The 16176-nt window shown below is 47.2% G+C and overlaps 1 protein-coding gene across 1 annotated transcript; it reads right to left on the bottom strand.

The window, feature by feature from the left end:
• Positions 1-3: 3 nt before the first annotated feature.
• scg2b (secretogranin II b) lies at positions 4-2970 on the bottom strand. Its single transcript, XM_071361005.1, has 2 exons — positions 2860-2970; positions 4-2217 (listed from the first exon to the last, which is right to left on the bottom strand). The coding sequence occupies exon 2, from the start codon at positions 2215-2217 to the stop codon at positions 421-423; it is 1797 nt and encodes a 598-aa protein (XP_071217106.1). The 5' UTR covers positions 2860-2970; the 3' UTR covers positions 4-420.
• Between the last annotated feature and the right edge of the window lie 13206 nt (positions 2971-16176).

Here is a 16176-nt window from a genome sequence, read left to right as displayed (position 1 = left end):
AAGAAGAAAAATACCGCTAATGCTTTATTCATCACCAACTCGTCAAACATTATTAAACACGTACAAAATGGTTTAAAAATGAGCATATATACCACAACAATAGAGAGAGTTCAGCGATTACAGAGCTTGCAGCGTTACAGGGTTGGAAGGCAGGACGGTGACGGTCTTACTCTCTAGCCTATATCAGGGAATTACATTTTCACAATGTTACAAGATTGGAAACTCACAAACCCAGATGTTTACACAACACACTTTGCCTCCATGCCCAGCACACTGATATAATTCATATATGTTACTTCATGTATATACACATTTTATGTAAACCAGAGTATGTCCAGCAGACGGGTAATTTTGAGATAGTATAAACATGACTTATTAATATTTCAGAAGAGGATGTCGTGCGTGTCCTCTGATCTTAGCTTACATTCCAGCAAACGGTTTTCCGCGATGCTCCTTTTCCTCCTCTATCTCGGACTCTGGAGCCGCGGTCTCTGGCGTTACCTCATCTTTCACCTGCGTCTCCGTGGACTCCACTACCTCCTCGTTAGCTACTGAATCTCTCTTTGTCAGCGTGCCTGCTTTCTCACTGTCCGCTTGGTCAAAGTAATCTTTCATGGCTTGTTCATATAGCTCATAAGGAAACTGTCCGTTCGCCTGAGATTGGGTGTCACGTTTGCTGATGGTGCTAGGGTACTCCGTTAATATTTTGGCCGCCAGAAATGTTGTTATCTCGTCTTCGTCCGCCTCGTCATCGTCATCGGCTTCTCTCCTAAAAGGCATCTTGTTGAGCTCTGACATAAATAAGTTTTCCCTTCGGCCGGACTGAGCTGGGATTTTTGGAGGAGCCGCTGGTGCTGGTGCTGAAACCCTGGCCGGGGCGGGTGGTGCTGAAACCCTGGCCGGGACAGAGACGCTTTTGAGCGGCCTCCGACTCACAGGATAGTCGTTGCTGATGGTTTCCATTTCAATGATTTTCAAGAAGTCTTCCTCGTCCATGTCCTCAGGAGCGTTTTTGACTGGCAGTCTCCGGCTGTAGTATCTGATCTTCGGTTTGGTCCTGTAGCGGGAAGAGGCTTGCGGGTGACGGTCTAGTTTTCTGATCTCCTCGGTGATTAGCATATCGATGAGGTCCTTCGGGGGGATGTGGAGCTTGAGGGAGATCTCTAACAGCTCGTTCAGGGCCTGGGGGTCGACCAGGGGGTGGCGAATCACTCTATTTTTTTGCTCTCCAGCTTGCCTCTTCGCTGTCTCATGTTCACTCATCTCCAGGATCTTCAACAGGTAATAATCCACTAGTTTAGTGTCGTCCTCTGGGTCCTCTTTGTCCTGGCTGGCTCTGCGCTGCACCTGCATACCATCGCCTTCCTCCTCTTCATCCTCGTCATAGTTCTGCTCCAGAGCCCTGTCGAACTCCTCGTGGCTCCCGTTTACCACCTCCTCCGTCTCGACCTGCTCCTCTAAAGGAATCCACTCCTCCCCGCCCGCCACATCCTCGTAGGCCAGGTTTCTCAGACTGAATAAATCATCATCGTCATCATCAAAGATTCCGCGCTTCTGGCCGTTGGATGTGGATAGTTTCTCCAGCTCTTCGAAGATGGAGCGCAGGTTGGCAAGGCTCTGAGGGGTGTATTGTTCGTCCAGGTCCTCCGTAGCGCGCTTGGCGCTGTCCCTATTCTCCTCGTCCTCGAACATCAGCGGGTACTTCTTGTGCGGCCTCGGGAAGCCACCGTAGGCAGGTGCGTTTACGGGGCTGCCTGTGTTCACCGATTGGTATCTGTGCGTGCGACGTTCGTTCCCCGGCACCACGGGAGCGGGTCTGGGGGGACTAGCGGGCTGTTCCTGGAGGGTCCTGAGCAAGGCTCTCACCAGCTGCTCAGCCGGGATGTCTTGCTGCCTCTGAGCCGGCGGGGAGGACTGCCTTTCGGGTGCGCCTTCGTCCTGGAGAGAGGCGAGCTGGAGGAGGATGTGGAACTTTTCGACCTCATCATAGTCTCTTGTTGGCTCTTCTCGCTCTCTGTCCCCATCTGTCCGCTGCTTCAGGCTCTCGATGTACTCCAGGGCTTTGATCATGTCTGAGCTGGGTGGGTATGCAGCGGGTTGCCGGTCCTCTGACTCCCCGCCTCTGAGCCTGTGATGGCGGGGGAGGGACGCGCACGCATGGAGGAGGCAGGCGAGAACAACAGTTTTCCCCGTGGATAGCTTGGGGAGTGACAGCATCTTCATATCGCAGAGAGAGAGAGAGAGTTGAGTTTAACACAATATGCCTGCAATTTTTTTACATTTTGATCTGAGATTCTATCTTCCAAATTCTTATAATCTTCTAACTCTTTAAGGATGTTACCACCACACTCAATGCAAATGATTATTTTAATGAAAAATCTGGGTTTCAATTCATGCCGAGTTCATTGATAACCCTTATTAAGTGACGCATGCTATGACTCAATGCACAAATGATCAAAAGTAGGTTATAGCGAGAGCAGGATATAATCACCCACCAAGGAAAAGTGAGCTGTTTTTAAATGACTAAGACTACATCACAGGATGAGTCACTGCCCGTTGTCAGGGCAACCTTTTTCGCTTGTGGCAACCTTTCTCCAAACCATCTCGATTAAACACTTTTCTGAAGGATATAATCATAATTCATTCCCATCTCAATGTTGCCCAATAACAAAATGCATTAAACTACTTGACATGCATCACAACAACATGCACACAGCTATCAGTTATTCAAATCAATTCCAAGCCATTGCCGAGAACTTGAGAGAGAAAATATAAACATGGAATGCTAGAAAGCTCACAAATAACTTACAAACATCGTAATCTTTGTTTGAGAAATAAAAGACATGCATGAGTTTTTACCTTTTGGTAAGTAGCTCAGACGACAGTAGTAAACGTGTATAGCATCTCCTCCCAGTCGTAGCGCGAGCGATTCTGTTTTCAGCACCAGGACAGCTCCGGGTGATATATGAGGCAACACCTGACTCGCGCGTCATCACAGCAGTACGCACGCAATACCCAGCCTTTGGAAATCCATAATACATGATTTAGGCTTATGATATAGCATGCTAAGAAAATGCAGTGTGCTTAAAATAGAGATGGATATTGTCTGTTTCTAGCTGTATCAATTATTATTCAAGCGCTATTCATAACTCCCTTTGGAAAAGTGGTGGGTTATTTTTGGGCTTGTCCCAATTAGCTTTGTGAAGGCCAATAGTTATCACTATGACATCAATTCTTACAGCATTTAATTGTATAGCTTCATTTACCTCCCTGTTAAGATTGCAGTTCTTGTAAATATTAATTTGCTAATGAGGCACACATTTACTCAAGCAGTAAGCAATAGCTTAACAACCATAAAAACTACAACCATAGAAATCAACTATGTCTGTTGACATCCATTGCAGTGATTTGCATTAGCCTAATGGAATTATCAGAAAAATAAGGTGTGACAGGGCGTTATCCTGCTACATCCGTCTCTCGCGGAAGATAAGGGGTTACAACCACCGGTGATGACTCACGCCCTGAACCCACCACTGAGGAGCCGCAGAATCTTAGTCGCAGTTCTCTGTCTCGCTTATGGCAGAGAAGAGACGCCGCGGGTGGTAAATGCGTCTACTGGCTCGGCTCCTCCTGGTATAGTGATTTTTTAAAATCGGGCCATTGATCAGGACGCCCAACACGTCACGGGCAGGTTAGGGTCCTGGTGGCACGCAAAGTCAACGCCAAAGCAGTAGCAAACGTTAAATAATAACGCTGCGTATCAACAACATGTCAACAGGCGTACCCAGTTACAGAAATGTAATACTATGTATTGGTGGGAATTTATACAGGGAATTTAATACCGGTATTTCAGATACACTGTATATACATTAGTATGTGGACACCCCTTTAAATTAGTGGATTCTATTTCAGCCACACCCGTTGCCTTACTGAAGAGCTCAGTAACTTTCAATGTGGCACCATCCAACAAGTCAGTTCATCAAATTTATTCCCTGCTAGAGCTGCCCTGGTCAACTGTAAGTGCTGTTATTGTGCAGTGGAAAAGTCTAGGAGCAACAACGCTCATCCGCAAAGTGGTAGTCCACACAAGTTCCCAGAACAAGACCGCCGAGTGCTGAAGCGCGTAGCGTGTGAAAATCGTCTGTCCTCGGTTGCAACACTCACTACCGAGTTCCAAACAGCCTCTGGAAGCAACGTCAGCACAAGAACTGTCGGGAGCTTCATGAAATGGGTTTCCGTGGCCGAGCAGCCCCATACAAGCCTAAGATCACAATTTGCAATGCCAAACGACGGCTAGAATCATGTAAAGCTCGCCGGCATTGGACTCTGGAGCAGGAAACGCTTTCTCTGGAGTGATGAATCACGCTTCAGCATTTGAAAGTCCAACAGACAAATCTGGGTTTGACGTAGGCCAGGAGAACGCTACCTGCCCAAATGCATAGTGCCAACTGTAAAGTTTGGTGGAGGAGGAATAATGGTCTGGGGCTGTTTCTCATGGTTCGGGCTAGAACCCTTAGTACTAGTGTAGGGAAATATTACTGCTACAGCATAGAATGACGATTCTGTGTTTACAGCTTGTGGCTACAGTTTGGGGAAGGCCCTTTCCTGTTTCAGCATGACAATTCCCCCGTGCACAAAGCGAGGACCATACAGAAATGGTTTGGAAGAATTTGACTGACCTGCACAGAGCCCTGACATCAAACCTGTCTAACAACTTTGGGATGAATTGGAACACAGACTGCGAGCCAGGCCTAATCGCCCAACATCAGTGCCGGACCTCACTAATGCTCTTGTGGCTGAATGGAAGCAAGTCTCTACAGAAATGTTCCAACATCTAGTGGAAAGCCTTCCCAGAAGAGTGGAGGCTGTTATAGCAGCAAAGGGGGGGGACCAACTCCATGTTAACGCCCATGATTTTGTATTGAGATGTTCGACGAGCACGTGTCCACATTCTTTTGGTCATGTAATGTATGGTTTAATGGTATTCACACTTTTATTAATTGAAACCTTATGGATCCTCAGTAAACTCAGCAAATTGAGTCATTTCAATTATATAACCTGCACTGATGCCCAAACTACAGTACTTCTCGTTGTCCTTCTACCTTCTAAAGTGCTTCAAACTATTCCCTCAGAGCTCAATAAACTCACAGCATTCACTCAGAAGCGCTCTTACAATTCACCCTTGCAATGCCCTCCACACTTCACATAACCATCACATCACATGACTTGGTGTCATCGTGTACAACAACTCGAGCTCTTTACATACCCACCAAGGTGGTATCCATTCATGTACCCACTAGTTCCTCCCTCCACACGTCCTGAGGTGCTCCACGTTTCACTTGGCTGCTATTGGAGGTGTTTTGCTTTAACATTCCGTCAGCTGACTGTTCTCGAGGGAGAAAGAGCCCGAAGAGCCTCTCTGACGTGAGCAGACAGATTCATTTGCAAGAGTCTCACATGAAGATGTGCTTGTGTGTAGATGCGCTTGTGTTTTACACTCTCTCTCTGTGTGTGTGTGTGTGTGTGTGTGTGTGTGTGTGTGTGTGTGTGTGTGTGTGTGTGTGTGTGTGTGTGTGTGTGTGTGTGTGTGTGTGTGTGTGTGTGTGTGTGTGTGTGTGTGTGTGTGTGTGTGTGTGTGTGAGTGAGTGATAGGGCTGTGTTAGTATAATCCCTCTGCATCATCATCACAACCTCCATTGAAAAAATACAACTTTTAGCCGGAGGAACAGAGATCAGGGTCATGTGGATGAGGACCAGAGATCAGGGTCATGTGGATGAGGACCAGAGATCAGGGTCATGTGGATGAGGACCAGAGATCAGGGTCATGTGGATGAGGAACAGAGATCAGGGTCATGTGGATGAGGACCAGAGATCAGGGTCATGTGGATGAGGACCAGAGATCAGGGTCATGTGGATGAGGAACAGAGATCAGGGTCATGTGGATGAGGACCAGAGATCAGGGTCATGTGGATGAGGACCAGCGATCAGGGTCATGTGGATGAGGACCAGCGATCAGGGTCATGTGGATGAGGACCAGAGATCAGGGTCATGTGGATGAGGACCAGAGATCAGGGTCATGTGGATGAGGACCAGCGATCAGGGTCATGTGGATGAGGAACAGAGATCAGGGTCATGTGGATGAGGTAACAGAGATCAGGGTCATGTGGATGAGGACCAGAGATCGGGTCATGTGGATGAGATAACAGAGATCAGGGTCATGTGAATGAGGACCAGAGATCGGGTCATGTGGATGAGATAACATAGATAAGGGTCCTGTGGATGAGGTAACAGAGATTAGGGTTATGTGGATGAGGAACAGAGATCAGGGTCATGTGGATGAGGAACAGAGATCAGGGTCATGAGGATGAGGTAACAGAGATCAGGGTCATGTGGATGAGGACCAGAGATCAGGGTCACGAGGATGAGGTAACAGAGATCAGGGTTATGTGGATGAGGACCAGAGATCGGGTCATGAGGATGAGGTAACAGAGATCAGGGTTATGTGGATGAGGAACAGAGATCAGGGTCATGAGGATGAGGTAACAGAGATCAGGGTCATGAGGATGAGGTAACAGAGATCAGGGTTATGTGGATGAGATAACAGAGATCAGGGTCATGTGGATGAGGAACATAGATCAGGGTCATGTGGATGAGGTAACAGAGATCAGGGTGATGAGGATGAGGTAACAGAGATCAGGGTTATGTGGATGAGGAACAGAGATCAGGGTCATGTGGATGAGGAACAGAAATCAGGGTCATGTGGATGAGGACCAGAGATCAGGGTCATGTGGATGAGGACCAGAGATCAGGGTCATGTGGATGAGGAACAGAGATCAGGGTCATGTGGATGAGGAACAGAGATCAGGGTCATGTGGATGAGGACCAGAGATCAGGGTCATGTGGATGAGGACCAGAGATCAGGGTCATGTGGATGAGGAACAGAGATCAGGGTCATGTGGATGAGGAACAGAGATCAGGGTCATGTGGATGAGGACCAGAGATCAGGGTCATGTGGATGAGGACCAGCGATCAGGGTCATGTGGATGAGGACCAGCGATCAGGGTCATGTGGATGAGGAACAGAGATCAGGGTCATGTGGATGAGGTAACAGAGATCAGGGTCATGTGGATGAGGACCAGAGATCGGGTCATGTGGATGAGATAACAGAGATCAGGGTCATGTGAATGAGGACCAGAGATCGGGTCATGTGGATGAGATAACATAGATAAGGGTCCTGTGGATGAGGTAACAGAGATTAGGGTTATGTGGATGAGGAACAGAGATCAGGGTCATGTGGATGAGGAACAGAGATCAGGGTCATGAGGATGAGGTAACAGAGATCAGGGTCATGTGGATGAGGACCAGAGATCAGGGTCACGAGGATGAGGTAACAGAGATCAGGGTTATGTGGATGAGGACCAGAGATCGGGTCATGAGGATGAGGTAACAGAGATCAGGGTTATGTGGATGAGGAACAGAGATCAGGGTCATGAGGATGAGGTAACAGAGATCAGGGTCATGAGGATGAGGTAACAGAGATCAGGGTTATGTGGATGAGATAACAGAGATCAGGGTCATGTGGATGAGGAACATAGATCAGGGTCATGTGGATGAGGTAACAGAGATCAGGGTGATGAGGATGAGGTAACAGAGATCAGGGTTATGTGGATGAGGAACAGAGATCAGGGTCATGTGGATGAGGAACAGAAATCAGGGTCATGTGGATGAGGACCAGAGATCAGGGTCATGTGGATGAGGACCAGAGATCAGGGTCATGTGGATGAGGAACAGAGATCAGGGTCATGTGGATGAGGAACAGAGATCAGGGTCATGTGGATGAGGACCAGAGATCAGGGTCATGTGGATGAGGACCAGAGATCAGGGTCATGTGGATGAGGAACAGAGATCAGGGTCATGTGGATGAGGAACAGAGATCAGGGTCATGTGGATGAGGACCAGAGATCAGGGTCATGTGGATGAGGACCAGCGATCAGGGTCATGTGGATGAGGACCAGCGATCGGGGTCATGTGGATGAGGACCAGCGATAATGGTTATGAGGATGAGGTAACAGAGATCAGGGTTATGTGGATGAGGTAACATAGATCAGGGTCCTGTGGATGAGGTAACAGAGATCAGGGTTATGTGGATGAGGTAACAGAGATCAGGGTCCTGTGGATGAGGTAACAGAGATCAGGGTCCTGTGGATGAGGTAACAGAGATCAGGGTCCTGTGGATGAGGTAACAGAGATCAGGGTCATGAGGATGAGGTAACAGAGATCAGGGTCATGAGGATGAGGTAACAGAGATCAGGGTCATGAGGATGAGGTAACAGAGATCAGGGTCATGAGGATGAGGTAACAGAGATCAAGGTCATGAGGATGAGGAACAGAGATCAGGATCATGTGGATGAGGAACAGAGATCAGGGTCATGAGGATGAGGTAACAGAGATCAGGGTCATGTGGATGAGGACCAGAGATCAGGGTCATGAGGATGAGGTAACAGAGATCAGGGTTATGTGGATGAGGACCAGAGATCGGGTCATGAGGATGAGGTAACAGAGATCAGGGTTATGTGGATGAGGAACAGAGATCAGGGTCATGAGGATGAGGTAACAGAGATCAGGGTCATGAGGATGAGGTAACAGAGATCAGGGTTATGTGGATGAGATAACAGAGATCAGGGTCATGTGGATGAAGAACATAGATCAGGGTCATGTGGATGAAGTAACAGAGATCAGGGTGATGAGGATGAGGTAACAGAGATCAGGGTTATGTGGATGAGGAACAGAGATCAGGGTCATGTGGATGAGGAACAGAGATCAGGGTCATGTGGATGAGGACCAGAGATCAGGGTCATGTGGATGAGGACCAGAGATCAGGGTCATGTGGATGAGGAACAGAGATCAGGGTCATGTGGATGAGGAACAGAGATCAGGGTCATGTGGATGAGGACCAGAGATCAGGGTCATGTGGATGAGGACCAGAGATCAGGGTCATGTGGATGAGGAACAGAGATCAGGGTCATGTGGATGAGGAACAGAGATCAGGGTCATGTGGATGAGGACCAGAGATCAGGGTCATGTGGATGAGGACCAGCGATCAGGGTCATGTGGATGAGGACCAGCGATCGGGGTCATGTGGATGAGGACCAGCGATAATGGTTATGAGGATGAGGTAACAGAGATCAGGGTCATGTGGATGAGGACCAGCGATCAGGGTCATGTGGATGAGGAACAGAGATCAGGGTCATGTGGATGAGGTAACAGAGATCAGGGTCATGAGGATGAGGTAACAAAGATCAGGGTCATGAGGATGAGGTAACAGAGATCAGGGTCATGAGGATGAGGAACAGAGATCAGGGTCATGTGGATGAGGAACAGAGATCAGGGTCATGAGGATGAGGTAACAGAGATCAGGGTCATGTGGATGAGGACCAGAGATCAGGGTCATGAGGATTAGGTAACAGAGATCAGGGTTATGTGGATGAGGACCAGAGATCGGGTCATGAGGATGAGGTAACAGAGATCAGGGTCATGTGGATGAGGACCAGCGATCAGGGTCATGTGGATGAGGAACAGAGATCAGGGTCATGTGGATGAGGTAACAGAGATCAGGGTTATGTGGATGAGGACCAGAGATCGGGTCATGAGGATGAGGTAACAGAGATCAGGGTCATGTGGATGAGGACCAGCGATCAGGGTCATGTGGATGAGGAACAGAGATCAGGGTCATGTGGATGAGGTAACAGAGATCAGGGTCATGTGGATGAGGACCAGAGATCGGGTCATGTGGATGAGATAACAGAGATCAGGGTCATGTGAATGAGGACCAGAGATCGGGTCATGTGGATGAGATAACATAGATAAGGGTCCTGTGGATGAGGTAACAGAGATCAGGGTTATGTGGATGAGGAACAGAGATCAGGGTCATGTGGATGAGGAACAGAGATCAGGGTCATGAGGATGAGGTAACAGAGATCAGGGTCATGTGGATGAGGACCAGAGATCAGGGTCATGAGGATGAGGTAACAGAGATCAGGGTCATGAGGATGAGGAACAGAGATCAGGGTCATGTGGATGAGGAACAGAGATCAGGGTCATGAGGATGAGGTAACAGAGATCAGGGTCATGTGGATGAGGACCAGCGATAATGGTTATGAGGATGAGGTAACAGAGATCAGGGTTATGTGGATGAGGTAACATAGATCAGGGTCCTGTGGATGAGGTAACAGAGATCAGGGTTATGTGGATGAGGTAACAGAGATCAGGGTCCTGTGGATGAGGTAACAGAGATCAGGGTCCTGTGGATGAGGTAACAGAGATCAGGGTCCTGTGGATGAGGTAACAGAGATCAGGGTCATGAGGATGAGGTAACAGAGATCAGGGTCATGAGGATGAGGTAACAGAGATCAGGGTCATGAGGATGAGGTAACAGAGATCAGGGTCATGAGGATGAGGTAACAGAGATCAGGGTCATGAGGATGAGGAACAGAGATCAGGGTCATGTGGATGAGGAACAGAGATCAGGGTCATGAGGATGAGGTAACAGAGATCAGGGTCATGTGGATGAGGACCAGAGATCAGGGTCATGAGGATTAGGTAACAGAGATCAGGGTTATGTGGATGAGGACCAGAGATCGGGTCATGAGGATGAGGTAACAGAGATCAGGGTTATGTGGATGAGGAACAGAGATCAGGGTCATGAGGATGAGGTAACAGAGATCAGGGTCATGAGGATGAGGTAACAGAGATCAGGGTTATGTGGATGAGATAACAGAGATCAGGGTCATGTGGATGAGGAACATAGATCAGGGTCATGTGGATGAGGTAACAGAGATCAGGGTGATGAGGATGAGGTAACAGAGATCAGGGTTATGTGGATGAGGAACAGAGATCATGGTCATGTGGATGAGGAACAGAGATCAGGGTCATGTGGATGAGGACCAGAGATCAGGGTCATGTGGATGAGGACCAGAGATCAGGGTCATGTGGATGAGGAACAGAGATCAGGGTCATGTGGATGAGGAACAGAGATCAGGGTCATGTGGATGAGGACCAGAGATCAGGGTCATGTGGATGAGGACCAGAGATCAGGGTCATGTGGATGAGGAACAGAGATCAGGGTCATGTGGATGAGGAACAGAGATCAGGGTCATGTGGATGAGGACCAGAGATCAGGGTCATGTGGATGAGGACCAGCGATCAGGGTCATGTGGATGAGGACCAGCGATCGGGGTCATGTGGATGAGGACCAGCGATAATGGTTATGAGGATGAGGTAACAGAGATCAGGGTTATGTGGATGAGGTAACATAGATCAGGGTCCTGTGGATGAGGTAACAGAGATCAGGGTTATGTGGATGAGGTAACAGAGATCAGGGTCCTGTGGATGAGGTAACAGAGATCAGGGTCCTGTGGATGAGGTAACAGAGATCAGGGTCCTGTGGATGAGGTAACAGAGATCAGGGTCCTGTGGATGAGGTAACAGAGATCAGGGTCCTGTGGATGAGGTAACAGAGATCAGGGTCATGAGGATGAGGTAACAGAGATCAGGGTCATGAGGATGAGGTAACAGAGATCAGGGTCATGAGGATGAGGTAACAGAGATCAGGGTGATGAGGATGAGGTAACAGAGATCAGGGTCATGAGGATTAGGTAACAGAGATCAGGGTCATGAGGATTAGGTAACAGAGATCAGGGTGATGAGGATGAGGTAACAGAGATCAGGGTGATGAGGATGAGGTAACAGAGATCAGGGTCCTGTGGATGAGGTAACAGAGATCAGGGTCATGAGGATGAGGTAACAGAGATCAGGGTGATGAGGATGAGGTAACAGAGATCAGGGTGATGAGGATGAGGTAACAGAGATCAGGGTGATGAGGACCAGAAACATGCAATCTTCTGCATTACTCATTTTCAGTGAGCTCCAAAAGTATTGGGACCATTTGTTGTTGTTGTTGTTTTGGTTCTGTTCTTCAGCACTTTGGATTTGAAATGATACAATGACTTTGAGGTTAAAATGCTGACTGTCAACTTGAATTTGAGGATATTTTCATCCATATCTGTTTAACCGTTTAGTAATTACAGCACTTTTTATACATAGTCCCCCCCCAAGTATTGGGACTAATTCACTTATGTGTCTTAAAGTAGGAAAAAGTGTAGTATTTGGTAGCATATTCACGCAATGACTACACCAAGCTTGTGACTCTACAAACTTGTTGGATGCATTTACTGTTTGTTTTGGTTGTGTTGCGTTACGCAATGAAGGTAGGTCAGGGGTCAAACGCAGGAGAGCAGAGAAGTCAGTGTAGCGTATGTTTTAATAAGGGCAAGTAAAAAAAAAACGGTACAGTACAATACCCAAAAACAACACCCAAGACAATGGGAACTAACAGTACTCCCGTAACGCGCACAAACAACGCACCTTACTATAATAACCACAGCAAAATACACTGAGGAAAGCCTCCACAAGCAACAAGAAAATAATCCCGCACAAACCTAAGCGGGGAAACGGGTAAATATACACACAGAAATGAAAGCAAATGAAAACCAGGTGTGAATGAACCAAAGACAAAACAAACGGAAAAGGAAAGATGGATCAGTGATGACTACTAGGCCGGCACCGCCGAGCACCGCCCGAACAGGGAGAGGAACCACCCTCGGTGGAAGTCGTGACAGGTTGTGTTTCAGATTATTTTGTGCCCAATAAAAATGAATGGTAAATAATGTATTGTGTCATTTTGGAGTCAAATTTATTGTAAATAAGAATATAATATCTTTCTAAACAGTTCTACATTAATGTGGATGCTACCATGATTACAGATAACCCTGAATGAATCATGAATAATGATGAGTGAGAAGGTTACAGAAGCACAAATATCATACCCCGGAGACATGCTAACCTCTGTCCCAATACTTTTGGAGCTCACTGCAAATGTCTTATCTCAGATCTTCATTATGAAATATTTTCCATAGTCTATAGGGTCTGTGTGTGTTTTCACATTCAAATACCGTATGGAAAGGAGGGCAAGGCACACAAAGGAGAGACAGCTTTTTTAAATTTCTCCTGCAATCCATCAGGATGTGAGAATTAATGTATGAAGAAGTGGGACTGACACACATGACAGGAGAAAGAGAAGGATAGAGAGAGAGAGACTTTTTGTCTTTTTGTCTTTCTTCAATGAAACATTCTCATTTCATTAAACCCCCCCCTTAAAAATAAAACACCAAAATATATCCTGTACTGCAGACATGTACCGTACTCACCTTGCCCTCTACCACATGACACAAAACAACACCACACATCACAATAAGCAAAAACCTCACCACTTCTACAACCGTATATCCAACACATCTTCCCCAGCTATACAGACAGCCCCCCCCCCCCCCCCAACACACCATATGTCCTGAAACATCTTCCCAGCTATACAGACAGCCCCCCCCCCCCCAACACACCATATGTCCTGAAACATCTTCCCAGCTATACAGACAGCCCCCCCCCCCCCAACACACCATATGTCCTGAAACATCTTCCCAGCTATACAGACAGCCCCCCCCCCCCCCCCAACACACCATATGTCCTGAAACATCTTCCCAGCTATACAGACAGCCCCCCCCCCCCCAACACACCACATCTCCTGAAACATCTCCACACTTTTTATCATTTTAGAGAACTCACATTCAACCCTAAGGCACGCAGAGACCATCACATTAAATAATAGTAGAGTCTGTTATCCCCCCCACCTTTGACCCTGTTCCTCCTTGTTAGCCAAATAGCCAACTTTGCCTGAGCAAACAGAAAACTCAACAAAACACATTTGGCCTTCTCCTTACTTGAATACCTGTATCCCATTATAAACATCCCAACAGTAAAAACCATCCCCAACCTCTCTTTCGTATCTTTCTCCTGTTCAACCTCTCTTTCGTATCGTCTGAGATTTCCAAAGATTGGAAAGCTGCCGCGGTCATCCCCCTCTTCAAAGGGGGTGACACTCTAGACCCAAACTGCTACAGACCTATATCCTACCCTGTCTTTCTAAGGTCTTCGAAAGCCAAGTTAACAAACAGATTACCGACCATTTCGAATCCCACCGTACCTTCTCCGCTATGCAATCTGGTTTCAGAGCTGGTCATGGGTGCACCTCAGCCACGCTCAAGGTCCTAAACGATATCATAACCGCCATCGATAAGAGACATTACTGTGCAGCCGTATTCATCGACCTGGCCAAAGCTTTCGGCTCTGTCAATCACCACATTCTTATTGGCAGACTCGACAGTCTTGGTTTCTCAAACTTGGTTTCCTCTCCTGGTTTACCAACTACTTTTCTGAGTTCAGTGTGTCAAATCAGAGGGCCTGTTGTCCGGACCTCTGGCAGTCTCTATGGGGGTGCCACAGGGTTCAATTCTCGGGCCGACTCTCTTCTCTGTATACATCAATGATGTTGCTCTTGCTGCCGGTGATTCTCTGATCCACCTCTACGCAGACGACACCATTCTGTATACATCTGGCCCTTCTTTGGACACTGTGTTAACTAACCTCCAGACGAGCTTCAATGCCATACAACTGTCCTTCCGCGGCCTCCAACTGCTCTTAAATGCAAGTAAAACTAAATGCATGCTATTCAATTGATCACTGCCTGCACCTGCCCGCTCATTTAGCATCACTACTCTGGACGGCTCTGTCTTAGAATACGTGGACAACTAAAAATACCTAGGTGTCTGGTTAGACTGTAAACTCTCCTTCCAGACTCACATTAAGCATCTCCAATCCAAAATTAAATCTAGAATCGGCTTCCTATATCGCAACAAAGCATCCTTCACTCATGCTGCCAAACATACCCTCGTAAAACTGACCATCCTACCGATCCTCGACTTCGGCGATGTCATCTATAAAATAGCCTCCAACACTCTACTCAACAAATTGGATGCAGTCTATCACAGTGCCATCCGTTTTGTCACCAAAGCCCCATACACTACCCACCACTGCGACCTGTACGCTCTCGTTGGTTGGCCCTCGCTTCATACTCGTCCCCAAACCCACTGGCTACAGGTTATCTACAAGTCTCTGCTGGTTAAAGCCCCACCTTATCTCAGCTCACTGGTCACCATAGCAGCACCCACTCGTAGCACGTGCTCCAGCAGGTATATCTCACTGGTCACCCCCAAAGCCAATTCATCCAATTCATATCTCCCTCACTAGCTTTAAGCACCAGCTGTCAGAGCAGCTCACAGATCACTGCACCTGTACATAGCCCATCTGTAAACAGCCTATCTATCTATCTCATCCCCATACCTTATTTATTTATTTATCTTGCTCCTTTGCACCCCAGTATCTCTACTTGCACAGTCATCTTCTGCACATCTACCATTCCAGTGTTTATTTGCTATATTGTAATTACTTCACCACCATGGCCTATTTATTGCCTTACCTCCCTTATCTTACCTCATTTGCACACACTGCATATAGACTTATTTTTCTACTGTATTATTGACTGTATGTTTTGTTTATTCCATGTGTAACTCTGTGTTGTTGTATGTGTCGAATTGCTTTGCTTTATCTTGGCCAGGTCACAGTGGCAAATGAGAACTTGTTGTCAACTAGCCTACCTGGTTAAATAAAGGTGAAATAAATAAAAAAAGTATACTGTCTTGTGTTGGGATGTTTAGTTCTCCAAACATCCACTGGGTCAAACTGATTAATGATGTACCTTAACACTCCCACTGACACTGAATGAGGCTCTTCCCCATTTCTGTCTTTCGTAAAATCCATTGTAAAGTTCCAGTCCCCGTCGACCACCAGCATCTCCTCAGGCGCTACCTGTGAGAGTTCCTGTCTAAGACACCCAAACAGAAGCCCCCTCTCTCTCCCTGTGTTAGGCACAAACACATTTATAAAGACAAAACCCCGGTTGTTAATTTCTGCTTTTACAACAAGCAGTCTACACACCTATTTTGAGGAGCACATTTTTACAGACAGACCCAGTACAAAAAGGACTGCCACCCCTGCACTAAGATTTGTCACATGGCTCAACACACTTGCCCCTTTCCACCAGAGCCCCCAATCTACTTCATTCAACACATCACTATGCGTCTCCTGCATAAACAACACCTGTACTTTTTTTGTTTTACATATTCCCCCAAAACACTCCTCTTTCCTGCATCTCTGGCACCATTTATA

The sequence above is a fragment of the Salvelinus alpinus genome, chromosome 23 (assembly GCF_045679555.1).
Source record: "Salvelinus alpinus chromosome 23, SLU_Salpinus.1, whole genome shotgun sequence".
Classification (NCBI taxonomy): domain Eukaryota; kingdom Metazoa; phylum Chordata; class Actinopteri; order Salmoniformes; family Salmonidae; genus Salvelinus; species Salvelinus alpinus.
This window is presented reverse-complemented; position numbering and strand designations above follow the sequence as displayed.